The 27,936-nt window shown below is 48.7% G+C and overlaps 1 protein-coding gene across 1 annotated transcript; it reads left to right on the top strand.

Moving 5' to 3' along the window:
* Nucleotides 1–147: 147 nt before the first annotated feature.
* Nucleotides 148–27,734, top strand: PLEKHO2 (pleckstrin homology domain containing O2). The gene is made up of 6 exons (XM_034066371.1): nt 148–381; nt 5,087–5,239; nt 11,373–11,489; nt 18,384–18,488; nt 21,079–21,177; nt 23,098–27,734. The coding sequence occupies exons 1-6, from the start codon at nt 373–375 to the stop codon at nt 24,328–24,330; spliced, it is 1,716 nt and encodes a 571-aa protein (XP_033922262.1). The 5' UTR covers nt 148–372; the 3' UTR covers nt 24,331–27,734.
* The last annotated feature ends 202 nt before the right edge of the window (nt 27,735–27,936 follow it).

The following is a 27,936-nucleotide window of genomic DNA, read 5'->3' as shown; positions in this document are numbered from 1 at the left end:
TTCCCCCAGCCCCAGCCCGTCCTTGCGCTGGGGGCCGGGGCCGGGCCAGGCGGGGGGGGGCCGGGCCAGGCGGCGGCGGGGCCGGGGCCAGCGGCGGGGGCATCCCCGCCTCCTCGCTCGCAGCGCCGGAGCCGCCGGAAACCCGGCGCTGCTGCTGCTGCTCCCCGAGAAGTTGGTGCGGAGGCGAGAGCCGCGGAGCCCGGCTCGGTTCGGCTTCACCCTGCTCGTCCCGTCCCGTCCGGTCCCGTCCAGGCTCGGCCCGGCTCGGCTCGGCTCGGCTCGGCATGCCCGCCTGCCCGGAGCCGAGCAGGGCAGCGGGGCGGCGGCGCAGCCCCTGAGCGGGCGGCGAGGAGCGACCGGCCCCGGCCCGCCATGGAGCAAGTGAGTCCGACCGGGACCGGACGGGATGGGATGGGATGCGGTGGGATGCAGTGGGGTGGGGTGTGCAGCGGAGCCCCTGGGTCGGGACAGGGCTGTTGGGGACCCCTGGGAGGGGCCGGGAGCCCCTCGGTGCTGCTGCTGGCCGGGACGGGGCGTGAGGACCGCTCCGGCCACATCCCCGCTCCCGTTCCGACAGCGGGAGGCGGCAGGGGCAGGAATGGAGACGCAGATGATGGGGTCCCGTTTCCCAAGCAGCCCCCCCGCTGCCTTCAGCCCTGCCCCGGGGCTGAGCATCCCGGGAGCTCTTGGGATTTAAACTTCGCAGCCGGCCGGGTGAGGCTGCCGGGCGAGCGCTGGCGCTGCCGGAGGACGAGTGCTGGCAGAGTCGGGCTTGTTCAAATGCCACGCTTGCTCAGGCCACCTTCTGCTGACTCTTGCTGGGGTGTTGTACTTCCGTACTGGAGCTGGGCCTCGGTCAGACCGCACGCTTGGCCATGGCCACATACCTAGCAGCCTTCCCCAAGTCTGTCCTCCGCCTCCGTGTCTGCCTGGGACGGGTTTAACGCAGCAGTGCTTCTGCACATGTAGATTTACACGTCCATGGGCTCACACCGCAGTAATCCATCCCTGTGTGGATCAGACACCACAGATTTGTTAGTGAGTTGAACAGGTCATTTTCCCCCCTTGTCTGGCCAGATAATTATTCCTGCTTCCTTTCCTTAAATGAGGTTTAATGCTCACGCACAAAGCAAGCTCCCAGTAGGGCGGTCTGCTGCAGGACTTCAGCCTCTAGTGCATGTGATGCCGGTAGCTGTGGCTCGTTTCCCCTCTTTCCCATTATTACAGCTCCCAACATTTTGTGGCAAGAATGAGAGCTTTCCTAAACCAACAGGGAGATGGCAAAGCAGCCCAAGTTGGTAGCAACCTAGAGCTGTTATACACTGGCATCCATGAAATTAATCCACAGCAGAGAAACTGCTTCCAGCTGGCGGCCAGTGGCCAAAGGGGCTTCTCACCCACCCCAGCATTCAGTGACCATCTCACCATCTGCTCTTCACTAATGATAAATGAGTGCTTGCATGGGGGGGGTGTCTGATGCTGTTCCCCAAGCTTCACATGGGTCTGAGCAGTTTATTTCCAGTAAGATGGTTTTCCTTTTGCGGGTCAGGGAGAAGTGGAAGGGCCAACAGCTGGGCTTGGAGGGGATGTGGAAAGGGAGGAAAACAGTGGAGGTCTGGAGAGGAAGGTTGTGTCCTGGGAGGTGTCTATCAGTGCCTTGTTAGGAATGTGTGGTACATGAGTTGCTCACTTTAAGTGAAGTGACTGTAACTGGGTGAGATGCTTCTGCGCACTACATGTAACTTGTAAAAGCATTGCTGTGATCCAACTGTTGGGTTGATTTTGTGTTGGAAAACATGGAAAGTATGTGGGCTTGTGGGCCCTTAAAGTACATGGGGAGAGGAGAAATAACTGCCTAACTGGTGCATAAAAAGCCATCCTGTCCCCCTGATTTGTCATCTCTGCATCATCAGTCTGAAACTCATGTCTCACTTCAAATGCCATCGTGGTGTAAACTGCAACAGTGGCTCCTGCGAATTGGTTTGCGGAGTGATTCCTTTGGCATGAGCCAGTGTTGGGATAACTCAGTTCTTCCTTCATTTACACTGGCTCACTTAGCTGATGTAAGGGGGTTTCTTCTCATGGATTTACACCAGCATCGGGAATGAATCCAGCCCAAGAGCATCCTGGGAAGGGTATCTTGGTGTTTCTTATGGAAGGAATAGCTGAGTAGCTGAATAGCTGAATAACTCAACTATACTTGAGGAAGTATAACCACAACAACTCATCTCTTTGTGCGATGCTCTGGTTTGAGCTGCAGAATGGTCGGCACAATTCCCTGCTCTTGGTGCCCTTCCCTGGCCGCCCTTCCTGTGCCGATTCCAGGCAGTGGTGGCATAAAAACAGTCTGCAAAGGTGTCAGGCACCATCTCCAAGACTCTCCTTGCTTTCATGAGAACAGGTTGCATCATCTGGGCTTCTACACAGATGGCTCTGTCACATCTATCTTGTAGTGGGGACTGGAGCAGGCACCAGGCAGCTCCAGCTCAGGTGACTCCTGTGCAGTGCTGGGGACAGAGCCCTCTGCTTGTGGCTGCTGTCATCTGCTGAGCCCAGCACCCTTCACCTCATCTCACCTTCCCTCTCCTGGGCTGCTCAGCTGGGGCAGGCGCAGGCTCAGAGTCACGGATCCTCCATGTGGATGCTCCAGCCAGGGCTCTTGGGTGGCTTGGGGACAGGGTGAGCTGCAGAGCCACTCTGCAATGTCATGGAGGAGAGGTGATGTCCTCGGAAGGCTGGAGAGCCTCAGAGGCTGCAGATGAGCTCTGCTCTAGCTTTGCAGCTCTGCCTTGTGGAGAAGTGCAGCTCCAACAAAAACTGTTACTGGACCCCACTGGTTTTGCACTGTTAAGTGCTGTATCTTCACAGAGGGTACCTTTAGTTTAAACCCAGAGGAGACAGAGTAGTTTTCACTCTGCAGAGCACCTGGAGAAGCCAGGGATAGATGTATCTGCTGTGGGTTTTCAGGAATTCTTTCTGCCAGGTGAGGAAAAAGAACAGCAAGAATTCGTCTGCCAAGCAAACAAAACCCAAACCTTTATGGAGTAAGAACATTTTGGCCGCTCTTGGTCTGGAGTCACTTCAATAAACTCTTAGTGCAGCTACATCCATGCAGAACTGCTCCGAGGGGGGTTAAAGTCCGTGCTCAACCATCTAAAAATGACATCAAAAGGGTGCTCGATCAGGAAACCAGCAGGTCTATATTTGTGCAGCAGTTGCTCTTTGCTGAAGTCGCAGCTCACAACTGAATACAACTTCCTGGCAACCTAAAAAGTCAAGTTTAAAGAAACCCCCACGCAGGCCCTCTCACTTCCCGGAAAACTCCTTGGTGCTCTGTCATCCTGTATTGTGGCTGTTTCAAACACAAATAACTGCTACAAATGGCACCAAGGATGTTGCAGGTTTCCGCCTGGTTTTCTTCTAGGTGATACGTGATTTACTTGAGTGTCTTGCTCCCAGTGTGCTCCTGAGCCTACCTGTAAAGCCAAGCCTCTTAGGGATCAGAATAAACGTGGATACATGGGGTATTTCATGTGTTTTTCCTCCTTTTACAGGCTGAGCTCCCTCTTTGGAGCAAGCAAAGCTGCTGTCCAAGGGTGTGTTCATTGGGAATGTAGTGCATGAAAAGAGATTTGTTAGCAAGGCTCTCCTCCTAATTTTTGGAGCTCATCCGACAGATTTGCTCTGTCCTGGCCATGGAAGCATCCAGCTCCGACTCCTTTCCATGCATGTGGGATTTCCTCATGTTATGAAACATGATGTCTGAGCTCCAGCCAGTCCAGTTTGTTTTGTTTGGGCTTTTTTCCCTATGGGAAAAGGTTTCATTCAGCAGCCAGTGAGGGCTGTTTGGGGATGGTTGGTGTGCTGCATTTGCTGCTGTTATAGACTGGGATGTGGAGGAAACCAAGTCTGAGGGGTCAGTGAGTTTCCTGGGAGGAGGCTGGAGGGTTTGGGGTTGGCCTCTCCTTACAAGTATCAAGGTTGGCGAAGAGTTTGTGTAAGGGGATTTGGCTCAGCAAGGGATTCTCCTTGCCTTGCTCCAGGGAAAGAGGCTTATTGAGGGTCTGTGGGGTGTTGGGAGCAGCAGGGTGCTCCAAGGGAGGGGAAACAGGGATCCTGCCTTTGCAGAGGCTCTTCCAGCACACTGGCGAGGAGGAAAGCTCAGCTTTAGCCAAGTCTGCTGGTGAAGGCAGTCAGCTAATCAGCCCCCGCTCCCGGCTTAGGTTTCCTGTCTCTGTTTGACGTGAATATTGATATTGGATATTTCTGATGTTTTTCAAAGCAGGGAAGTTATCCATCTTCTGGTTTTTACCAGGCCTGGAAAGGCAGCAGCCTCCCAGCGCAGGATGCTGGGGCTCCCCATGCTGCTGCAGACAGGCGAGAGCAGGCTGGGACAAACAGCAAGGACCTAAAGGCAGGACAGTTAAAACCACCCCTCTCTTGGTGCTCCTTTCTCTGCTGGTCCTTCCCTCTGCCTGCAAAATACACAGGAGCCTTCTGGGAATATTTTAGTGTGGCTCTGATGAAGTCCTGGCTCCCATGATATTTAAGGTCCCTTCCAACGCAAACCATTCTATGCCATGGATTTGCCCATGGGATTTGGTTTGGAGGCATTGTCCAAACATAGAGACCTAGAAGAGACATTTACAGAAGTGGCCATGGGCTAAAATATGCTTGTTGCTACTGATGCCAGCAGGATACATCCCACTGGGATCCATCAGAGAGTTGGAGGAGCAAAGTGGAGAGGAAGGTGCTAGTTTTCAAGGAGTACTTGGTACACGGTTGAGCAGGGAGCACCTGCACAGAGAGGGGAGCAGAGCCACTGGGGAAGCAGAGGAACAAGGTGGTCTTGCTGCCATCTGAACAGGGTACCCCAAGGTAGCCACAGACCATCCTCACTCCCTGATCCGATGGGATCTGGTCGAGTTTTCCTCTGGAAGATGCCAGTGTTTTCCCTAGTGATGTGGTGGGGAGGGACCACATTTGGTGGGCGCTGAGGTCTTCTCTGGGCAGGCTTTCTGAGGACCTTGATTAAATGGATGGAAAGTGCTTTTGCTGTAATTCCTTCTCCTCTCTGTCCTTGCAGGATATAAAGGAGGAAGTCTCAGAGAAACCAAAGCCTGCTCCAACCGCAGAGAAGTACGGCTGGATTAAGAAAAGCAGCGGGGGGCTCCTGGGATTATGGAAGGATCGTTACATCCAGCTACGGAAAACACAGCTCGTGGTCTATGAGGACGAGGTATGGTCACAGCTGAAGGTCTTGGGCAGGGGCAGGACCAGGCCCCTGGTGACACATGTTCCTGCGTTTTACACTCTTCTCTCCAGCTCATTCCTTTCAAAAGGGCTTCTCCAGTTATCTCCAGGAAGGGTAAATGCTATAAAGAAGAGACAGCAGCTGCATTTTAGGGTATATTATATATTATAAATATTACAGCCAGTAAATATTTTGACAGTTCCATTGCCAAAGAAAAATAATGGGAGCAGGACATCCTGTGAGAAGGCAAAGGGAGTGAAGCTTGGGGCGGAAGCAGGATATGTGCTGGGTGGTTTTGGAGTTTAAAGGATAAAAGTGGACTGTAGCAGGCTGACTTCCCACCTGCTGCTTGAGGGAATGGCAGGCAACCCTGCAGCTGTTTGGCACCCCTCAAGCAGCTCAAATTGCTGCTAGCCAGGCTCATCGGAGTCTCTGATGGATGCAGGGTGAGATTGTGAGTGCTTGCTGTCCTTCTTAAGCAGAGACACGGCCTGGATTTGGCTCATCTTTTCCTTTTACTTGAGCCAGTACTGAGCGAAGGACCCCTGGGAGCCTTGTCCTGGACTTCCCTAGATAAATTGCATGCCTTAAGTTCATGGCCTCATTTAGAGCTGTTTCCAATCAAATGAGAAATAAGAGCCAAGCCAAATATGTCCTGCATCTTCATGCTAGAAGAATGACAAATGCAGGGCTGGTCCTGCTGGGCTGCAAAGGGAGCTCTTCCCTTGGCTCCTGGGTTAGAAGGGGCTTCTGCAAGAGCAGAGTTTGCCCCCGAGTTAGGAATTACAGTGCAGAGGACAAGCTACAACCATCTGAGATTAGGGGTGGGTCAGACTAAGCCCTGCTGGTATATGGTGACTGGTAGTTGTGTGTGCGTCAGGATGGAGGAGGATTTCTCACTGTGTGGTCGGCACAAGGACCACATGTCTGTGTGGTGTCTGCCACAATGGGATCTGGGTCATCCGTGGGTATCAAGATGATAGAAGACCAGAGTAATGTGAAGCTCTGTGTGCAGTTTGTCAAGGGAAGAAGAATGGGGAAACGGTTCAGCAGCTGCATTGCTGCCATGGTTTCAGGACCAGGACTGGCATGAGTTTGGTTCTCTTTTCTAAAAAACACACTCTTGCCTAATAAAGATTTGTTAAGAACAGTTTGGGTTAAAGGGTGTTGCCTCCTCCCTTACACTGAACCCTCCTGCTCTTCCCAAATCCCAGTGCTTTCCGGAGGCGTTTGTTCTGCCTTGTGAGACAGCAGGAAGAGCGCAAGAACAATGAAATGAGAAGTCACTGTCAGGTGATGAGCAGCTTGGAAGCAGGGAAAGGGTTTCTCTTACATAGAAAGCTGCAGCCTGGTCCTGCAAACCATTGACACTCTGCAGATTGCTTCCCAGTGCCCCAGATACCTGTTGACTCCAGCTGAAGCTTCAGGAACTCGGAGATTCAAATTCTATCATCATGACGTAGGGTTTTTTAAAGGGCATGCTTTTAAAAACAAGATATATGGAGGCTTTTGTTACCACAAGGGAAAAGGAGGCTTTTAAAGTAAGATTAATTTTCACAGATGTTCAGAAGAAGGGAAAATCTCAATCATTTAAAGGGTTATTTTATTATCTAAACAAGGAAAATGGCATTTGTAACAACCAGACATAACGTTTTCTGGTAGCCTGCGGATTGTGGTAACATCCTGTAATAAATTGCATCTGTAAGCTACAGTAGCTACAAGGTCCCATTATTGTAAATAAGGGATCATGTTAATATCTATAGGCTATTAAACTGGCTTACAGTGAAGTCAAATGGCTAAGAGAGGAAATTGCTACCAAATTATCTGGTAGCACAATAGGATAGCTTCTGATTGTGCAGACTTACTACAGGGGAACTAAAGGAAATAGCAATTTTCTGCTCTCAGGAGGGGTCCCATTGCTACAGAATTGAAGCAGTTCATGTTTATGACTGCGTTTATCTTCCTTTAACATGAGTTACGGCAGGGTTGCTGTCTCCATCTTACAATTGGGGAACTAAGTTTTTGAGATGAGAAGGGCCAGCGTCAAAGGAGAGTCTGTGATGCAGCATTGGTTTCATTTCTGGTGCTCAAGCTGCCATTTTTCCTGCTGGACCTTTTCCACATACCTTTGTGGAACCTGAGAGCTGGCTTCGTGTGACCCTGGAGACAGACACAGCATCCCAGACCATCCTCAGGCTGAAACGTTTTAAAATGGCATTGCTCAGTGCTGGCTGAATGGGAGCCTTAGAAAAAGAAAGGAGATAAAGCTTCAGGCAACAGGAATACAAGCATCTTCCCATGTGTATCCTAGAGTTAGACCTAGGTGAGTTAAACGGGAGGGAGGTCAGCTTCCATGCGGGGGGCAGGCTCAGAGACTGAGTATTTCAGCTGGTCTGAGCCCATCAGATTTCCAGGAACTGAGATAATGACTTGGATGCGTTGTGCTTTTATGGGTCCCTCACGTTGAAGCCCTTCACGTGTTGAGGCCCTTCATGAAGAGGTGCTAATATTGCCTTCAACATTGTTTCTAATGCAGGCACATTCCTCTATGCAATGTCATGAGGCTGGCTGCACTTGTAGCTGGGGTTTGTGTGGGCAAAACAAGAGCAGAGGGGATGGCCAGCATAAGATGCAGGCAGTAATGTACCACGTTACCAGAAAGTACAGTCTGAGCAGAACACAAGGACTGTATTTATCCTCATCAACAGCAATCTCCTGGAATGTGCTCCTGACCTGTTCTGGAAGAGCGTTTTCCATATTACATTTGTTAGTCAGGCTTTGGGTTTGGTTTATGAAGGAGAATTGCAAATGGCTATTGTATTACCTGGAGCGGATGGGGGGTGAAAGTCACCCCACCTGGCTTCAGGTTTCTTTCAGCGGATGTGAAATGAAGGGAGATGCATTTCTTGTTATCTGCTGTGCCTCCATCTGCAGCACCCTACTTCTGCACCCTCACATGAGTGAAGGCTCAGTTAAGCAAGATGTTTGTGTGATATTACATACCCCAGCAGCAGGAAAAGAGCTGTCAATGCAAACACTTACAGCTCTGGCGTGCTCAGATCCTCAGAAGCTGCTCAGCAGTCTCTGGGAAGGCAGGATGTGTGCAGCAGGCCCACACAGAACCAAGCAGGCTATTTTCTAAAGGGTTTTCTTTTTCTCTTCTTGTTTCTGCCTGTTCTTGCCAGAATCAAAATCAAGCCTTGCAAAGCTCCAGTGAGCAGGGGAAGAACAGGCAATCCTGTGCAGAGAGACTACATGGATCAGTATCATCACTCCATAGAGCAGAAGGCATCACTCCTGCATTTGAGGGTTTCACCCCCTAAACAGTGGTTTATATTTAGGTTTTAGAGTTGGGGTTTTTGTTGTCTTAGGTGTTTTTTAAAGTGCATTACTTGACAGGTTAAAACCCTACTAGATAAAGAGGCTTCTAGAGACCAGATGATCCACTCTGCATTTAACAGCCATGCCATTAACATCTGTATTTTGCCCCTGGTAAAAGGAATACATACCCAAAAGTGATCTGTTAAAACACTTTGAGCTCCTTGGATAGAGAATTACTATTTCAGGCAGTCTGGACACTGTGCACTGAATGGAGGGTCAGAGCCTATGAATGTGGGTCACTGAAGAGGCCTTTGCTGGAAATTATACTTAATATAAATACAAGTTTCAATGAGTCTGTATCCCCCTTTTTATCAGCTTCTCATTAAGGCAGTTGTTTGCCTAGTGTGGTTCCTTGGTTAATGCTCTCATGTTTTTAGGTGTTTGGTATTTTCCTTCGTAAGGGCCAAGCCAGATATGTGTTAAGTCGCAGTATCTGCTCCATGAATAGCTGGTAGAATTGGGTTTCTGCATGAAATCATGAATATAGGGGTTTCTGTAGCAGGATTTTAAGTGTCTTATTGATTGTCCCTTACAGCAAGCACAGAAGCAGTTTAAAAAACAAGCCCTGAAGTCTGCAGAGGACAAAATAAAGGTGGTCTGAAGGGAATTCCCTACTTTGATCAGGTGGAGGGACAACCTGCGAGCTGTGTGCTGCAGGGAGGAGCGACCACTGAGTAAGAACACAACATTTGTGGCTCAGGATGGCATAAAAGGATTGTTGTAACTTCTCTGGGAGTGAAATGGAGCGGCACCTTGTCCAGAACATGTGTCTAACACCCATGTGTTGGAACGGGACCCTGGAAGCAACCTTGTCTCTGTGTGATGCTGAGTATCCTCCTGATCCCAGGAGGTTGAAGGGCACCTGGAGATCTGCAGCAGGGCTGGGTCTTTCAGTCTTTATCTTAGTGGTGCAGGACAAACATAAAGGATCTCTTTGTGACCCAGGTAGGGTCACATAGAGGGGATGGCTGCTTGCCAAGGGTAAAACAGAGACAAAAGCCCCATTCTGGTGCTCCCTGAACTCAGATGCTTTTGCTTAGCCTCAGACATGGAGTTTCCTTATTTCCCTGGCCGCTTTCTTCCCTGCCCTCCCTACAGAGGATAACTTGAGAAGTTCAGGTCTCTGAGATGAAGGAGCTCAGCAAACTTTCACGTTGGGGCTGGTAACAGTGCAGCAGTGCTGTAATGTGGGCGGTCGTGCACCAAAGGCCAGGATGAGATCACCCATCCCCGAGGCATGTATTCCTGACCTCACCCTTCTCTGTCATTTGTTGGCCGCTGAGGGGTTATTATTTCCATCCCAGTCCTCTTGCAGTGACACTGCGACAGCAGGATTGCAGCAGGAGCCTTGTGCCTTCAAAGGGCTCAGTACCGTCAGCAGGATTTTATCTGCTGGGCTTTAGGTTTGGGCAGGATTAAGCTGCTCCTCCTCGTATGTGTTCTCCCGGTTCTCTGGTCACGTTCACCTCCTCAGTGTTAAATGAAATAAACAGTAATGTCATTAAAATAATAAACCTAAATTAGATCCAGACATCCCTCAGTGGCTCTGAACTCGCTCTGCATTCCGGCATCGGCTCCGCCGGGCCCCCATCCCCACATAGGAGGAGGGTTAAAACAAACTAAACACAGCCTGAGCTCTGCACAGCGACTTAAATGTCAGGCGGTAAAGGGAGGAAATTCCCTGCAGCCCACTTCCCTCTGAACTCTCCATTCCCTGCCTCCAGCCACGCAGCAGCTTCCTGGCTGTGATACATTTCCTCATCCCACACCCCCTTCTCTGCTACAGGAATTGCTAAATACAAACTCAGATGGGTACGAGGAGCGGAGCCTGGGCTGGGGATGGTCACGGCCAATGGTTTTAATTCAGGGTGGTGATGGTGGTTCATGAGGTGTGCTGACTGCTCTGTGATTCTCACTGCTTGGTTGTCTAATGGTTAGTAAAAGGGAGCTTTGGTCTCTTCTGGGCTACTGAGACATGAAGAACATTGTCTGCACAGTGTTAGGCTGTGATTCCTATTACGGATGATTCTGTGCAGCTGAACTGAGCCACGCACCATGTGTGGAATTTTAGTTATGTTATGGGAGAAACGAGCCAAGATGCGGCCGGCAGTCATCAGTGGGGATACACCAGAGATAAACATACCCCTCTGAGACACTGCCTCTGCAGTTTTGCTGGCTGTATGGGACTGTATTTCCAGTCCTAAGCACTTTGACAGCTCAAAGCATGGCTGCAAGAGGAGTGTGGCCCGGTTGCACGTGGCTTCTGCTGACCTTTTTGATGTGAGGACCAGCCTGCTCTAGCTCCGTGGTAGCAGGGCTCCCCTCTTATCTTCACTATGCCTCTGGCATCCTAGGGGGCTGTCTGGACCACAGTGATGCTTGTGTCATCTTCCCTGTGAAAAACCAGAATAACATCTGTGTTCATTGCAGGGAGAAAGTAGTTTCACTTTTGGCTGCAGATCCTAACAGAGATGGCAGGAGGTGGTGTTAGTGTCCACAACATGTTATTTGCTTGGCCACTGTGGACCTCTAGCTGCAAATTGTCCTGTAGCTTAAAGACTAGGGTGTTTCCTTAGTGAGATGCCAGCCTGATTTATGGGGGCTTGCTGTCTGCACGCAGGTGATTTTTAAGGCAGAAGAGCTTTTAGGCAAATGCAAAGGGAGGATGTGCAGAGTTTGATGGTATATGATTGATTTCAATGGCTTCTATTCATAATGTTTCATTCCCTCTCTGCAGGACGAGCAGAAGTGCATAGAAACAGTGGAACTAGAGAGTTATGACAAGTGCCAGGAACTGCGAGCGCTACTCAAAAGGAAAAACCGTTTCATTTTGATCCGCTCCCCGGGTAAGAAGGTAGGATTGCCTTTCTCATCACCTCCAGCCTGCTCACTCCAACTGAGTTCCCAGGCAGCTGCAGCCAGAGCAGATGAAAGACTGAGATTTGGCTCTTTGGCAACTGGGAGAAGTGACTGTGAATGGTGAACAGTGTGTAAGGAGGAACGCTACTGGCTTGTAGGCTTTCTTCTTTTGATGTTTTTCCTGCCTTATCATTTTAGTCTTCTGAGCATTGCAGAAGGACCATTCCTTATGTTTCCCCATGTGTTCTGGGCAAGGAATTACCCCTGTCCCAGTTGTAGATGCTGCAGCTTTGCTCAAGTTCCAGTGAAATCAATGATCTTGATCCATGTAAGGAGACTGCTGCTGGGGTTGGAACCATTGAGCTGAGAAACTTCAGTGCAAAGCTACCTGCAGCCAAACAGTTCCTAGGAGAAAAGATTCATTTTGCAGAATTCATTAAACTCTACATCTTTATCACCCTGCACAGCCTCTGGTTAGATCCAGAACCTCATAACCAGGCTGGTGTAGCAAAGAAGCTATACATCCATCTGAGCCCTGACTGCATGCAAGGACATGCTTGCCTTGCTTCCTATGCAGGTTCATCATCACTACACATCTTTGATGTTCTCCTTAGTTCCTATTTACATGCTATCCATTTCAGCACCTTTATGGGCTAGGATGCTTCTGTTGTTGCTTTGAGGCATCACACTTTGACTTCTAATTGCAATGTGATTTTATTGGCCTAAGAGATCTTCCTAAATCTTCCCATGTAAATCTGAGAGGTTGAGAGGGACAAAATACACTCATTTCCATAAGAAAGTGAACAGGCAAAAATATCACCATGCCTGCATTCTCCCATCTCCAGTTTGTTTAAATAAATGGAGATTGTTTAGTCCTTGTTGTCATTGTTGCTTATTCTTTCACCCCAGTCACTTAGTGTTTATTCCCATAGTAAGACCACAGCTGAGTTCAGAGCTTCATTGTGCTAAACTTCACTCAGAACAACAAAACAAGACTGTCTTGCCCCAAAACACTACATGGACCAGGGTGGGGTGCAGAGAAAAGGTGAATGATTGTTTTGCAGCAAAGGAGAAAACCAATATTTAAGTACCATGCAGCATAGTGATGGAAATGTGCACCCTGGGCTAGCAAGCTCCTGCTCAGCACCAGCTCCTGGGGCAGAGTCTCCCCAGTCTGAGTTGAGGTTTAGTGCTTGTTTTGTAACTCGATTAATCAGAAATCATGTCATTTTCCATCAGAAGTGGCTAACCCCAGCAGGCTTGGTGTGTTTGCACCATAACTCCTAGTGCACACCTATTCCTGGGGAGATGAGTGAAAGCTCAGTGCTCAGAGATGGGTGGCACAGTAGGAATTATTGTTATCTGCAAGTATGTTACTTAGAAGAGTGTAATAGCTGTGTATGTCTGCACTGCTACATGAATCAGCACAGCATATGAGATCTGTTCCTAAACCTTTCATTTCTTGCTAGGAGAAACATAGGCTCAAACTGTGCCTTGAAAGGGTAACTTCATCCTTTTGCCATGCTGGCAAGTTTACGGCTCCTCTGTTCTGCATGCCACTGATTAAATGGAGATCTAGATAGAGGCTGCCTTTTATAAGGCTCTTTTGGTGAAAGGAAGGGCTTTTATAAATGAAAAGTTCCCTGTTTGTAGCTCCCCTCCCACCCTCCTTTTGGCTGGGAATCTGGTGAGGGTGTTGACACACAACATACTTTGGCAGATGTTAGAACAGGCTTCAATTAGGAGGCCAATGTACACAACTGTCCTTCTTCTGTTTTGAAATCGCAGCTGTGGTGATATATATCAGCTAAACATTCTCCATTTGGGAGGCTTGCTGCCATCCTCAGTTGAAAATCACCCTGTGAGCTGGCTGGCCAAGCCCTGCCAGACCCTGCTAGGGCTTTTTTTGCCCCCTCTCCTGAGCAGAATGCAGAGAAATGCAGAAATCCAATGAGTTTGTGGGACTCACGAACAAGCTAGGAAAGGTCATTTCCATTTCACTGCACAAACAGGAGTTTCCCTCTTGGATACAGGGAGCCCAGTTTAGCTGTAAGGAAATCCCAGTTTAAATATTGATGGGATGTTCTTGAAGAGCAAAGATGAATTGCTCAGTTAAACCTACTCAGCAACTAAAGTTGCACCCAAATAAATAAGTTGCCTTGCAAAACACTAGTCTTTGATGGATATACCCCACATTCTGCTTGCCCTGTTCACAAGGATGACATTTTGGTGAAGCTGTGACAATATAAGCATGTCACAAGCCTGCACTGGTATGGAACTGAAAGAAAGCACTGCCCCCTGAGCTTTGATTCTCCAGCAAAGGAAGCTGGCAGTGTGCAAAAGACCCGTTCTGCTTAGAAATCTCAAATGCTTCATTCTACCCCCAGCAATTAAATGAAAGCTGTTGGATGCAGAGAGCTGAACCTGTAAGAAAGAGCAGCAGCCTTGGCCTGAAGACTTGAAAACGTACTCATGATGCAGAAAGCAGTGGAAATCATGGTTGGTGTAAACTGCCTAGAGACTACAGAGGTAGTCTGGTATTCAATTGGTCTGAAAGCCTTCAGGTACAGGGAGGTCTTAAGAGTGGGAAGGAGGGTGGTAGTAAGGCAAGGGGTTCATGAGCAAGCACTGCAGTTCCCCACACATCCCTCCCTAGTGTGGCCAGACACAAACTCCACACCTGCAGCCAGAGGTGGAAACCTCCAGTGCTTATTTTTCCCTTAGTCAGCTTTTGGGGGTACCTGCAGCTGCCTTCAGCAGGGATCCAGCCTGGAAGCTGCAGTAGATCACAGTGAGGCATGTTCACCCTGGGCATGGAGGAGGCTGCTCCTGGGATCTGACTGTTTGGCAGAGATGCTGTGTTAGTCCCAGGGATGATGGAGCTCTTGGGTCAGCTGCAGAAAACCACAAGAATCCCCTAACTGACAGTCCCTTGGCTTCCACTTTTCCCTCCAGGATCTAACCTGAAGTCATATCAGAGAAGGCAGGAGATGGCCTCACATCTGGCAGATAGACTGGTGCACTCTTGGGTAGTTTAAGGTGTTACCATCCCAGCTCTGCTCTGGCTCCTGCTGGAGGTGACCATCCTGTACCAAAAGCCAGCAGAAGGGAACTTTCCACACCTAAACCAGCAGCTCACAGGCACTTCACAGTCCAGCCCCACTGAACTCAAGCAGGCTTTGCACTGAATCAGCTGAGGAGCAAGCACAGGATTCTGTCCCCCACCACAGCCACAGATCAGCACCATCTAACATAGCGAAGAGTTAGTGTTGGTAAAAGTCTTTAACTGCAGCTATTCAGTTCTCCAGAGCTTGCCTGTTAAATCATTTGGTACTGGCACAACAGAATGCCCACAGTAACAGTTCCCTTTCCTGGAAGGCAGGGTCAGCATAGCCATAAGACTGTCACTGCTTGAGGAGACTGATGTCTTCAAGAAAGCATGGAGCAGCCGGGGAGACTGCTCACTGCTGTCACAGACAGTGACCCGTGTGTGAGCCTCTTGTTGCATGACATTAAGCCAGTGATTCAGCAGGAGCTGACTGGCTGTGCTGTGCTCTGGGTTAGCTGACAGTAAATTGCGTGGTCTGTATTCATGGCTTACAATGGTCACTATCACATTAGTTTTAGCCATGACAGCTTTTCCTGGCACACCAAGCTGTTGTTTAAGGCATGACTCAGTCTCAGCTGGCTTAGCAAGAAGGCGAGGAAATGCGTTACCCTGCCTTCCGCCCTCTTACAGTGGTGTCACTGACTCTCTACCTTAAGTTGCTGCTGGAGAACAGACCCTGCTTAATGTTTCGTGGGGAGTATCCATCTCCAGGTGCATCCTCTGATCTTTGCAAATGCCCAAATGAGTAAAAATACAGACAAGATAAATTCATTTGTTCTTTGTTTGTGAAGGACCTGGGGATCTCAGATTAATGTACCCAGTGGCAGGCAGGACTAAGAACTCCTCCAGCTCCTCCTGCCTCTGCAGCTGTCTGCTGTATAGGGAGCTTCCACTCTGCTTTGGGTTAGTCTCTTCCCAGTGCCATGACTGAAAATGTGAGTCACAGATGAATTCAGACAGACAAGGGAATGTAAGGTAACAAAGAGCCTGGCAGCATCCTGAGCACCAGCCTCAGAGCCCCAGCAGCCCGACTGTTCCTTGCTATCTGGTGGTGTTGTTCTAAAAAGGAGAGAAAGGTTTTCAAGCATAGATAGCTCAGCATACTGGGGGGAAGCTGCTGTGAGCCTTGAGCCTGCTTCCCCTTTGTGTCCCAGCCCCAGGGACTTGTGCAAGCAGGGAGCAGGGCTGCAGTGGTGGCGATGTCCTCACTGCCCCATTGCAGGGAGCAGGGTCCCACAGAAGGGTGCTGCCTGTCCTCCCTCACTGAGTCCTTTGGGAAACTTCCTGCATCTTCCTGCTGCTGCCTTGGGAGCATCTTCCCATGTGTCCCTTTCCCTCACTCTCCCTTGTGTTTGGTGGCCGCAGCAGTAGGTCTGTGTTGTGCTGTGCTGTGGGGCAGAGGCTTGCATACCAAAGGGACATCTCAGCTTCTCATTAAAGATGAACCATCCCCCCGAGGCTTCGCTCTGTCTGGCCGCAGGGCTGCTGACACCAGCACTTAGTCACACTCTCAGAAGCTTTATTCGGGAGAATGAGGCACAGAAAGTGGCATTGGAAGAGGAAGCTTGAAGGGAGGCAGGAATCCTTCCCTGAACAACATGTACAGAGATTTCTAAACGCTGGTGCAGGCTGCCAGGTCTTTGCCAGGCAGTGCAGCAGCTCAGCTGCTCACAAGTAGGGCTTTCTAATAAGCTTTTATAATCAGAAAGCTTTGGGGCAAAATTGTTTCCAAACAAAAAGAGTTTTTAAGCACACATCAAAACAGGCCTGCTTGGACTAAAACAAAACCTGGCTGTCGCTCTGTTTTGGAGCCTTGCCTTCCCTTAGGTTCCCTGCTTAGTGTGGCCCTTCTGCACCCCAGACAAAGGGCTCTTTCTCCAGAGGGCTCTGGTTCAGGCCCTAACCTCTCCTCTGAGCTCTCAGGAAGACATGTGGTCCCGTCACCTTCTGTGCAAACTAATTGAGTAAATAATCTTTCCCCAAATTGCTTCTTAACTCCCTGCTTGCCGTGCTGGGTGCCAGGGTCTGGCACTTTGTTGCTGTGATGTGTAAATGTAAACTATGGCATTGAAGCAAGGAATAGATGCAGAAGGGAAGGGCAGTGGGTTTCTAGCTAAACAGCAGGAGTGCGGTAAGGAGATCAGGCTTTAGTTCTGCAGTTCCTGATGGTACCTTCAGAAGTTGTTGAGACACAAAACAGTTGCCACTTTGTTGTGCCATAGTGAAACAGGGAGCTGCTAAAAGCATTCAGCTGTCAGTCACTATTAGCTTTGTCACCCTCATTTTAGATAGCCCCTGGTTTACAGAGACACTACTGTGATTTCAGGATGTGGGGCCTCATTTACAAGAAGGCTGGGACTATAGCTGCTTTGGAAGGCAGTGGGAAAGTGCAGAATACCTGTAGACTGTTAAACACCCAAAAAACCTATTCCAAACGAGACCCCACTAGCATAGGTTTTGAATGAGCCTCTCTGTAACTCACTTCCCCACCTGCAAGAGGCAGATAATGTTGGTTGCTCTGAAAAGTTAATCTGTGAAGCCCCCAGATACTGTAGTGATAAACAGCAAAGACTGTCAGGGGAATCAGTAATTCTGTTTTCAGAGCAGAGTGTGATCAATAAGACGTATTGACCCATGAAGACAGAACACACAATGGGATAGCTCAGTAAGACGTGCTGCCCCCGTCATTAGGGATAGTGCTAGGAGGAGCATGCACTGCAGGCTGAGTTAGGATTGTCCAGCAATGCAAGTGCTTGATTTTGCAACTTTGATGATGTTCTTGAGCACAAGAGTATTTCCATGCGCCTGTGCAGTGTGGATTAGGGCACCACATGGAGCTCTTTGGATCCAAGCTGGCTGTAGAGCCACCTGTAATGTGATGATGATATTTCTCTCACCTGAAGTGTATGCTGGGGCAAAGCTACATAACGTGGTGAGGTGCCCTGAGAACACAGCAGTGAAATAAGTAACACCCTACTATTGTTCCTGCTGTGGTCAAGAACTGATCCCAAACACTGAACAAAGCCATGGGACTGCCATGGGGGAAGGGGAGAGCTGGCTGGAGGAGAGGCCATACCATCACCCATTGCTCCCTCCTTACTTGTGTCCCATGCTACTAGTATGGCCAACTCTTCCCTTTCTCTTAGGACAACTGATCAAGCCCCAGAGTGTGTATGCCTGTAGCATTTACTGCTGTATTTCTTTGCAAACAGAAAAAGATAGGGTGAATTGTTTCACTTACACTGCCCTTATGTCTTATCATGTCTGTGCTCAGCCGAATTGGGTTCCTGCAGCCAAGGTCAGAGCCCCAGATTCCTGTATCAGTTTTGTTCTGCAGAACTGCAGAAACAGGGAAGCAGGAAGAGCCCACTGCACACAGCCTTCCTGTTGCTTGCAGCCTGTGGGGGAGTTGGAGATAAAGTACTTTATTGCATCTGAACCAACACAAAATGACTTGGACTTTCAATCTGACTCTCTACACAGTGTGACCATACAACTTGCTGCTGCTCTAAGAGCTATTCTGAGCGTTTTGCAGAGGAAGAAACTCTTACTTTCTTACTACTTTAGTTACAAGTTGCAGAAATAAAACTACAGCAACAAGCTGTTTGAGCATAACAAAGTCCTGTTCATGGGAACTATGAAGTGAAGCACTTGCCAAAGCACAAAGGAATCTGTAGTTTAAACATAGGCTGGAGCTGGCTGTTATAGAGAAGCTGAAGTGAGAACAGAGAGCTGCCTCTCTGGTCCTGACAGACAGCAATTGTCTCTCTGCTTTTGCAGGTTCATGATATCAAATTTCAAGCTCCAACTTTGGAAGAAAAGGAATCGTGGATAAAAGCTCTTAATGAAGGGATCAATAGAGGCAAAAACAAAGTATTTGATGAGGTAAGAGAAACGGTTTTCAAACAACTCCTCTATTTCTGTGTCAGTTCTCATCCCCTGTTTTAGCCAAAAGCAGAACTTGCCCAAGCCCCTGTGCTCCCTATCCTTCCTGCAGGAAAGCCATGGTCAAAGAAAGGAGAAAGATGGTATGCAAGGCAGGCCAGGTTGCTTCCCCACAGGCTAGGGAGCTCTTAGCCACTTCAGTTCCCAGCTCAAGAAGGCAGGACATGTACAGAGCCATTTGCACCCTCCTGCATCTTCCTGCCTTACCCTCTGTCCCAGCCAGGGTTAGGTGCAGGGAGGCAGGGACAGCTGAGCAGATAGTGTGCTACAGGGATGGTCTCTGATGCTAAGAGCTAACATCTCTCAAGAGGCCCATGGGACACAAGAGCTTACCAAAGTCACTGGGAGATGGTCTGGTGGCTTCAGTGGGTTTGGGATCAGTGAGGGTATGGAAGTTCTCTTCCAATGGAAGTGGCTGGTGCAGGAAGCAGCTGCAGTGCTGAGCTGTGTAAAGCTGGGGCTGCAGCCTGGAGAGACCCATCTTCCCCATGCTGCCATGATCCTCAGCACCAAGCAGCCTGGAAATGGAGGTATTTGATTAGGACATAGCCCAGTCCTGAAGACTGGAAAACTCTGAAGTGACTCAGTCCACCAGCTATCCAGCCTGGAGAGAAGTCTGCTGGAAAGCTACTCCATGGCCCTGGCCAAACCTGCCGGCCTCTCAGCTACCCCTAGCATACCTGTGCTCCCAAATCCTGCTGCACAGAGGGAGGGATGAAAACTGCACTGACCAACCTTGCCCTGCTCCCCATTAGCTTGTATATCAGCCCTCAACTGAAGCAGAGGAGTAGCATCTACTCCGCAGCTGGTTCAGTAACTGAAAGGAAGTGCACAAAACCACCATCACAGGAATGGCACAAGAAGGAGCAGGCAGCATAACGAGGGAAAAAAAGCAATTAGCAAGATCTGTTTAGCAAAGGAAACCAGAGAGTGAGTAAAAGCTTTGAGAAATGGCTAGACACTGCAGATATGGTGCTAGAGATGTGAACTCTGAGAGCTTGGGTTCTGCTTTCATTCAGCAGAGAGCAAAAGCAGGAGGAGAGGCTCCTTTTTAGCCTAGGCAAATGGCACTCAGCTGGTGGTGGGATGTAGTGGTTCCTTGGACCAAGTGGGAAACAGCATGTGGAATTAAAGGGACCAACAGCAGCCTGAGCAGACAAAACCCAGCAGCAGAGAGCTCAGCAGCCAGGTCTGCTCCCATGTTTCAGTGGATGGGAGATGGGATGTGCTGTAATGAAGCGCCTGGAGGGGCCCAGCTCGTGGCTCTCCAGTAGGCAGCAAGCTCTGCACATTCATAGAATCATAGAATCATAGAATAGTTAGGATTGGAAAGGACCTCAAGATCATCCAATTCCAACCCCCCTGCCATGGGCAGGGACACCCCACACTAAACCATATCACCCAAGGCTTCATCCAACCTGGTCTTGAACACCGCCAGGGATGGAGCATTCACTACCTCCCTGGGCAACCCATTCCAGTACCTCACTACCCTAACAGTACAGCAAGGTGGGATCTCAGGTCACCTCCCTGCCACAGCCTGGGGTTATCCTCCTTATGGGTTCTCAGAGGGAGCCAGCCTCTAATTCTCATTCATTCCAGTAAGGATCAAACCCCAGATTTAAAGCACAAGCTAATGGGTCAAGCTCTCAGCTGGCTTGGATTAGCTGTTCTCATTTGAAAGATCTATAAACCCACTCTGCCATATCAGCCAGGGATTGGGACCCATTTTTCCCTTTAAATCCTTATTTCACCCTGGCCAGCTTTCTGATTGGACAAAGACCAGCACACCAAGGACACACTGATGTTTGCCATCCCCACTCACTGGTGCTGCACCTCTATATGGAGGAGACTCCAGCCCTCCTCCATCACAGAGGTGGCTGGGTGCTCACAGAGCCAGCACAGAGAAATACCTGCCAGGGGCTGAGACCTCCCTCCCCACGTGTGGGAGGCAGTGGCTTTCTCATCTGATTCCAGGAAATAGATTTGTTAATTCAGCTAGAGTAGCAATTAATCCAGGTCACTGCTCACACCTTCTCCTCAGCATCCTGCTGTCATTAGAGCTGTAGAAGGGAAGGTCTGTAAGGGAGCACTGCTGGTGCAGTTCACAGTCAGGTCACAGTTATTAATGAGCTTTCACCTCTAAGATGGCAACAGCAATTTCAGTGCTGGCCTCTGCCACAGGCAGGAGCTGGGCCAAGCCTAGGCTGCAGCGAGGACAACAGAGCTGCCTTGTGTCCTTCCTGCCCTGCCCCTGAGGTAGAGGGGTGGTTATCCATGGCAAACCTCTGAAGGTTGGGTGCTTTGCTCCCAACACAGCTCTATATAGAACAGATACCTTAAATATCCATCCTGTATGTGCAGGGCTTTGCAGGCAGGTTGTGTGAGGTCTGAGGGAAAGACTGTAGTGGTGAAAGTCATCCAAATGCTGCATCCTTTCATGTGTGACAGTGAGACCTTCATAGACATACCGTGAGAAATGAATAACCTTCTTCTTTCTTTCTTTCTTTCCCTCCTCTTCCCCCTTCGAAAGGTGAAAGTAGATCAGAGTCTTTCCTTGGACCATGTAACTCGGGACAGAGTGAAAATGACCCAAGGGCGCAGGCCACCCACAAGAAGCCACCTAAAGGAGGTAAGTGCATCCCTATGGCATGACCCATCTCCCCAGCTGCTCCTTCCACATAGCTACAAAACCCCAGGGAAAACCCCTTTGGCACAGCCAGCCTGGAAGAAGGTGACAGGGAAACAGCTTCCTCCGGGAAAGCCTGTGCCAGGACCTCTCTGAGGAAGCCTCAGGTTCCCATAGATTGTCTCTGCTGCAACATGTTATGCTATATTTAGCTTTCCATAACTCACGAGCTGCTTGACCATCTGGGGAGAGCCATTATAGAGTCACTGCCATCAGAAGGAAACGAAGCTTCTGTATTTATTCTCTATGAAGTGATGGGTTTGCAGCCGTGGTGGTGTAAAGGCAGAAGAACTGCACGCTCTGTGGGGAGAAGCTGTATTTTTTAGTAAGCTAACGGGAAAAAGCAGACAAGCTTTCAAGCTTACAAGCCCCTTTCTTAGGTGTGAAACAGAATACATTACTCTCCCAGGCAGTTTTATGGGCTTACCTGTCTACTCGTAACTGATGTTCTGGATCTGTCACTTAGAAAAGGAAGCAAAACCACCACAAAATAAACCTGCAGTTCCTTCCCATGGGACAAGTTCTTGCTAGTGTTTGATTCCTGCGATTTATGGAGAAGTTGCTACAGACAGATAGATATCGTAGCAGAGCATTAATCTCAACCAAGTTCCTTCACACTTCCAAGGCTCTGACTTATGTGGCTGCACAGCACTCATGGCCCTCGTGCAGAGAATGAGATGCCCTGAGACTTTTCACTTTGCATAGAAATGGAGGGAGGACGTCTCTTCTGGAGACATGCATGGGAATGAATCATAGATTCCCATCCACTCCTCCAGAAAACCGCAGAAGAAAACATGACAAAAGTCACAGCAGCGATGAAGTGTGGATTCTCTGTTGCCTAATATGGGTTGGGCAAGGTAGGAAGCCCTTCCCTAAGCATTATAAAGATCTGTCAGTGCTCAGCTCACTGTTTTCACAAGATACCTCCAAGGTTAATACCTGTAAGACCTCTCACCTTCAGCCAGATTCAGGGGAAACCAGCTTTATGAATTCAGAAGCAGGAATGAGGGGAAAGGGAGAGGATAGAGCCTGCAGAAAGATGTGTATCACAGCTGCTGGCTGCAGTATCGTGAAGGAAATGGGATGAATGATGCTCTTCAGTGTCAAAAGCAGGCCAGGTGAGGATGAGTCAGGGCCAAGCTGCCAGGATGCAGCTTGTCTCCATCCCTCTAATGGGCTGGAAAGGCAAAGAGAAACTGTAACTAAACTCTGCACTGCAGGAGTCTGGCTCTGGCTGCAGCTACACCTTGGTGTGGTTTTGGGTTCCCTCACACAGGAACTATCACTGTATTTTTCCCTCTCGGGGAGCTTACACACTGCAACATCTTTACTAAGTCCATCCTTTTTAGGACCCCCCCTCGCTAGAGTGATTTGCACACAGCCTGTGGTTTGAAGGAGGTTTAGCCAGCTGAGGCTTGGCCCTATGAAGACAGGGATGACATCAGGTTGGAAGAAGCAAGCAGAAGACAATGGGATTACAACAGTATCCCTGGCCAAATGATCTAAAGATCAGCTTGGTTTATAAGTTCAAGTTAAAATATGACAGTCCCTAAAGCACAAAGCAGGTGTGCTTTGGGTAGGCACGTTGTAAATGATGGGGGTAGAGGGATCTAGCACCAACAGAAGAGCCCAGAAATAGTGTGGAACAGGCTTTGAGACGTTATTCTCATGGGAAGCAGTAAACATTCCTGTGATCAGTCAGATTCTTCTTGCAGTTCCAACAGATTAAACAGGGTGGATGTGTGAAGCAGCAACCCCTGGCTTGCCATGCGGGTTGTGGGGTTCTTGCACTTTTAAGTTAAAGGACAGAACACAGGATTGGTGATGGGGCAGATAGTGAGAAAGTTCTCTCTTGTGTTTCAGGCTGCCAAGTCTACATCAGATGGCATCCTGCGATTAGATCTGGATATAGTGGACAATGGACCACCAAAATTTGCTTCCACTATCAGTGAAGGTGACAATGAGCCACCTCACAAAGAGACTCCAAAGCCACCTATGCCACCTACAAAACCCACTGGCACAAAAGAAAACCAAGATGCAGAGAACAATGGTCTTGACCAGGAGCATAAAAAGCCTCTGTCTCCTCCACTGCCTCCAGATAAGAAGCTTAAGGAAAGCCTAACATCAAAGGACAGTGTAGATGGCAAGCAAGAGGACTCTGTAAGCCCAGAGGAGAATGTGGAAGGATCCCAAGGAACAAGTGAGGAGAACAGAGAGAACCTCATTGAGGTCAGCAACAGGGGCATAGCAAAAGCACCGATTCCTCTTCCTAAGAGCATATCAGACAAGCTAAAAGTAGCTTGGGACCAACCAGTCTCTGAGCTTAAAACCACGGAAGATTTGCAATCATCAGGAGACAGCAGTGAAGACAACCTTGCTGAGATTGCTGCTGGAGATGTTGCAAAGCCTCCTGTCCCTCCTAAGGTTCTGTCGGAACAAATGCTAGCCACAGTGAACTCCAGCCATGGGGACCTGGAATCCAGGGGCTGGGAAGACAGGGAGTCCTGCAGCTTCAAGCCCCCAGTAAATGGGATTGCAGACAGTGATGTAGCAGAGCTCGCATCCCCAGCAGTTGAAACTGAAGGAGGAAATGGGAGAACCTCTGCCGAGAAGGAACAGCAAACTTCAGCAGAAGAGACAGAGACTTCCTTAGCTACAGAAGCACACCATGAGAGTGTAAAAGCAGCTATTGAGAAGAAAGAGTCTGTAGAAAGCACTTTGTGTCTCAAACTTCGCAGTTCTTCTCTGGGAGACTTGCTGTCCGATTCCAAAACTGCACAGAGAGCACATCCAGGCCCAGCTTTCCTGAAGGATTCCCATCAATGCTTAGCTAAAATGGAGGAGAAAGTGGCTAACGAAAGGGAAAAGGCAGAGAAACTGCTGCAGAAGGTTTTACGTGAAGGGCTGGAACAGGCCCAGGAGGGGAATGGACCCCCAGTGATGGCAGAGACATTGCTCAACGAGGCAGTAGAACAGCTTCGGCAAGCTACACAAGTTCTGCAAGAAATTAAAGGTCTTGGAGAACTGAAAAAAGAAGCAACACAGAAAGAAAAGCAGAAGGATCTAGTGACTCTCTATAGGAGAAGTGCACCCTGACATACTCTTCAAAGAGATGTCGTTCTCCAAAACAGAGCTAAACATTTGCCATTTACGACTTGTACCGTTGCTAGGCCAGTGTTTAAAAGGTGGTGTTTTGCTGGGCACACACCATGTGTCTGGGACAGGATTGAGCTTTCAGTTACAGCCTCCTTCTCTCTTTCTTCATGTTGTACATACCAGTGTGGATCTATCCTGTTAGTGCAGCAGAAGGTTACAGGACATTGAACAGTTTCAGAAATGTGAATGCTCTTTCAGGACTCTGTCCAAAGTCCTTTCAATGGATCAGGCCTTAAAAATTACTGGTAATCAAAGCCAGGTGTTTGAAAGGAGCAGAATGGCTATTCCAGCAAAAGCCCCTGTCTGTATTTACCAGGTTCCACTGGCACCCCTATGGTTTTCCTATTCAAGGATAGATATAGTCAGTGTTTGTTCACTTTGCTGGCGATGTTTCCCAGCCCACCTGGCCTGGTGACATCCAGGAATGTAAAGATAAATGGTTTCATCTTCTCCAAAGATACTTCTAAAACCACATCCCCAGTTAAAAAGTGACCTCACACAGAGGCAAACAGCCCTGGCCAATTCCTGACTATGAGCAGCATCCTCAGAGCTGGAGCAGCTGTGTGAAGGCTCTTATGAGCCTGCCTCTGCAGAGCTTTAGGTGAACTAAGCAGTGTGTGAGTGAATGCAAGTCTCAATGCAACACTGCCAGGCATGTATTAATTGTTCCTGTTTCATTAATAGGGAACTTGAGGCGAAGAGTTGGCCTTTGAAGAATGTCTTGTAGCAGCACCACATGTTTATTATTAAAGACCATTCCTATCTGGTAACTCCAAATCCCCTCATCATTATTGGGAACAATGAGCTAGGCATTTGGAGAGCTTGTGTCCAGGAGATTCCCAGGAGCTTCCTAAGAGAGCTGCCATTAAGAAGCTTTAAGGATATGTGTTCCCTTAGCTGTAGGCTTGCTCTCTGTGGTGTTTCGGGATGTTAACTGACAGGAGCATGCACATCAGGCAGCGGGTCTGGATGAGATCCCTCTTCCTATTTAACATGCCTCTACCTGCTGTGTCCTGGCTAGCCTGAGTGCCATGGCTTGGCACAGAATTGGAATACATGGAAGGAAAGGCATTTTGCACGCACAACTTTGGGGCTGGTCCCAGTGTATTAAAAACAGCAATGCATTGCTACAGGAGGGTCTGAGGAAGCCATTGCAGAATTCCCACAGCTTCCTGCCCAACTGCTGAAAGCAACCACAGTGCCCCTGGTCTTTGGTGATTACAGCTGTGATAAAGTCATGTCTTTGCACCACTGCTGTATACTGTACCTGAGCTGGGTCCCCTCCCTTATTCTTTATAGTTGCTTTGAGGAGAATCATATGACAGCCCAAAGGGCTTCTCCCTTGCTTGAGTCACACTCTGGAAGCATGGAAAAAGGTGATCTTCCCAGTGTGGTTTTAGGGAGTGACACACACCACCTAAGCTCTTCTCTCATTTGCCAGCACTGCCCTCTTAGCTCACCCTCTTCTTTCTTATATAATATCCCAGGTTCCACAAGGCTGCAGTGTGCTGCAAACACTCCCCCCTATAGCAGCAGCCCAGTAAAGCTTCATCCGAGCCTTTTCCTAGGGTATGGAGTGGGTACTTCAGGCCTGAGCACAGAAATGTTGCCTTTGTGCTTCCAAATATCCTGGTTTCATCACCCAGAGCCAGGCACACAGGTAGTGACTAGAACTGATGCTTCTGCCTCTTAAATCAGTCTTGGTTTCAGTGGTCTTTCCCCTCGTCAAGTCAGCCATAGACAGTGCATGGGAATTCACTTGTTACTCTGTCATGTGGAAAGTTCTACACAGCCAAATACTCAGGGCTCAGGTGCCAAAAAGCTTTGCTTTGAGACAAAAAAGTTTCCTACATCCTAAGCCCACTTCCAGGCTCAGAGCTGGGAGCAAACTCTGGATCTGTGTCATTTGCTGCTGTAGATTCAATGTGAACCATGGATCTTCTTCCCCTTTCCAGACATAGTTAGGACAAGGGCTAATAACACAGACAACGTTCAGTGCCTATCTGCTATCTAAATGTATTTTTCTGCATGTGCACTTTTGTTTACCGATCACTGTGTGGTATGAATGTGAGCTGTCAGAACCTGGTGTGCACTGGAAGTCAAAGGGCATCAGCTTCAGAGAGCAGGCAGGCTTTGCAAGATGCAGTGCTATAACAAGAGATAAATTCGATGGGGAATAAACCAGTTCACACTAACAGGATTATACACAAACCAGGGCAAACTCTGGGTACAGTTCATATCCCAAAGCTGAAGCCAGTCCTAAACTCCAGGATGAGTAAATCAAAGCCTGGAACTGAAAACCCAGAATGAAAACAGGTTATGGGATAGCTCAATCCCCTAAACTATACACAAATGCTTTTGCTCTCATGGGTGTTCTCTTGTGGCAGTGTGTTCTGTGGATACTCATCTGGCAAAGTGCTGATGAAGATACCCAGATATCCCTATCTGTTACAGCCAAACTTAGAGGATGTGCTTATATTTACTGTATATTTTTATATTATACCTATTCCAATGAATAAATGTCTGACATTTTAGTGAATACTCATCAGTAAGAATCTTAACAGATAAAACCTTTTGTATCTGTTAGGAAATGGGCAAGTTAAATCACTTTACAAGCTACAGCTAGTTACTGTAATTGCTGTACTAACAGAACTTACTAGATTTGTATTATGTCTTGTAAATAGGTATAACTTAAGTGGAATCTCTGTAGCACCCAGTAACTCTACTGCTGAAAAGGCTGTATTAGAGATTCTTTGCTTTTAACTGTTTTTTCTAATAGGGTTAGAAGTTTCATCCTAAGATGTCTAGCCCAGATGTAAGCCTGATTCACCTGGATTTTGCAGGAAAAAACCCATCATGTTCCATCTGCACTTTTCCCACTTGTTCTTCATATTCTGATCATGAGGCAGGCCCTGCCTAGGGCTGGAGAGTGGGTTCTCCTGCAACTGCCCTCTGTTTTTCCATGCTGCTCTGAAAATGGCAGTGCTGGGCATCTCTGACCTTACACAGCAACTCCCATCTTCAGTGTACATCCTGCCATCATGCACTTTTCTTTTAAAGCTTCCTTTAATCTTCCATTTCAACTTCCATCTAATTCTGGCTGCACTAAGGCTGTGGGTTTGTGCCTGAAACCCCCCTGGGAATGGGGCACTGGGGTGTGAGTCTGTGTTTTGGGCTGTGCCACCAGGTTACATGTCTGTGACAGGAAGGAAGTGAGTCTGCAAGCAAGCAAGTGTGGATGTCCATGTGAAAAGCTGCTGCTGCAGCCCGTGGAAAGGCAGCACTTTGTCTTCTGCTTGTAAAGAGCTTTGAGATTTGGCAATAAAACCCCCTTTTAAATACCAGCTGTTTAAGAGCCGTTTGTCCTGAACAGGAGCAAAGAAGAGCTATGTGAGGCAGCACATTGAGACTGCTCTGGAGGAGAGCACATTGCACAGGCTGTGGTCAGGCTGTGGTGAGCTAGATGCTGTGCTAACCACAAGCCTGGAGGAAGGAGAAGTTCTGGGGGCTGCAGCAGACACAAAGCTGAAGTTGCTGCTGCTGCAC

This window comes from Melopsittacus undulatus, chromosome 9 (assembly GCF_012275295.1).
Source record: "Melopsittacus undulatus isolate bMelUnd1 chromosome 9, bMelUnd1.mat.Z, whole genome shotgun sequence".
NCBI lineage: Eukaryota > Metazoa > Chordata > Aves > Psittaciformes > Psittaculidae > Melopsittacus > Melopsittacus undulatus.
The sequence above is the reverse complement of the archived record's forward strand: the minus strand, read 5'-3'. Positions and strand labels throughout refer to the sequence as shown.

Bases quoted from the DNA above. Each gene is read 5' to 3' on its own strand.
- PLEKHO2 (XM_034066371.1), top strand. The intron at 5,240-11,372 runs GTATGGTCACAG...CCCTCTCTGCAG, and splicing joins TCGTGGTCTATGAGGACGAG to GACGAGCAGAAGTGCATAGA. The intron at 18,489-21,078 runs GTAAGAGAAACG...CCCCTTCGAAAG, and splicing joins AAAACAAAGTATTTGATGAG to GTGAAAGTAGATCAGAGTCT.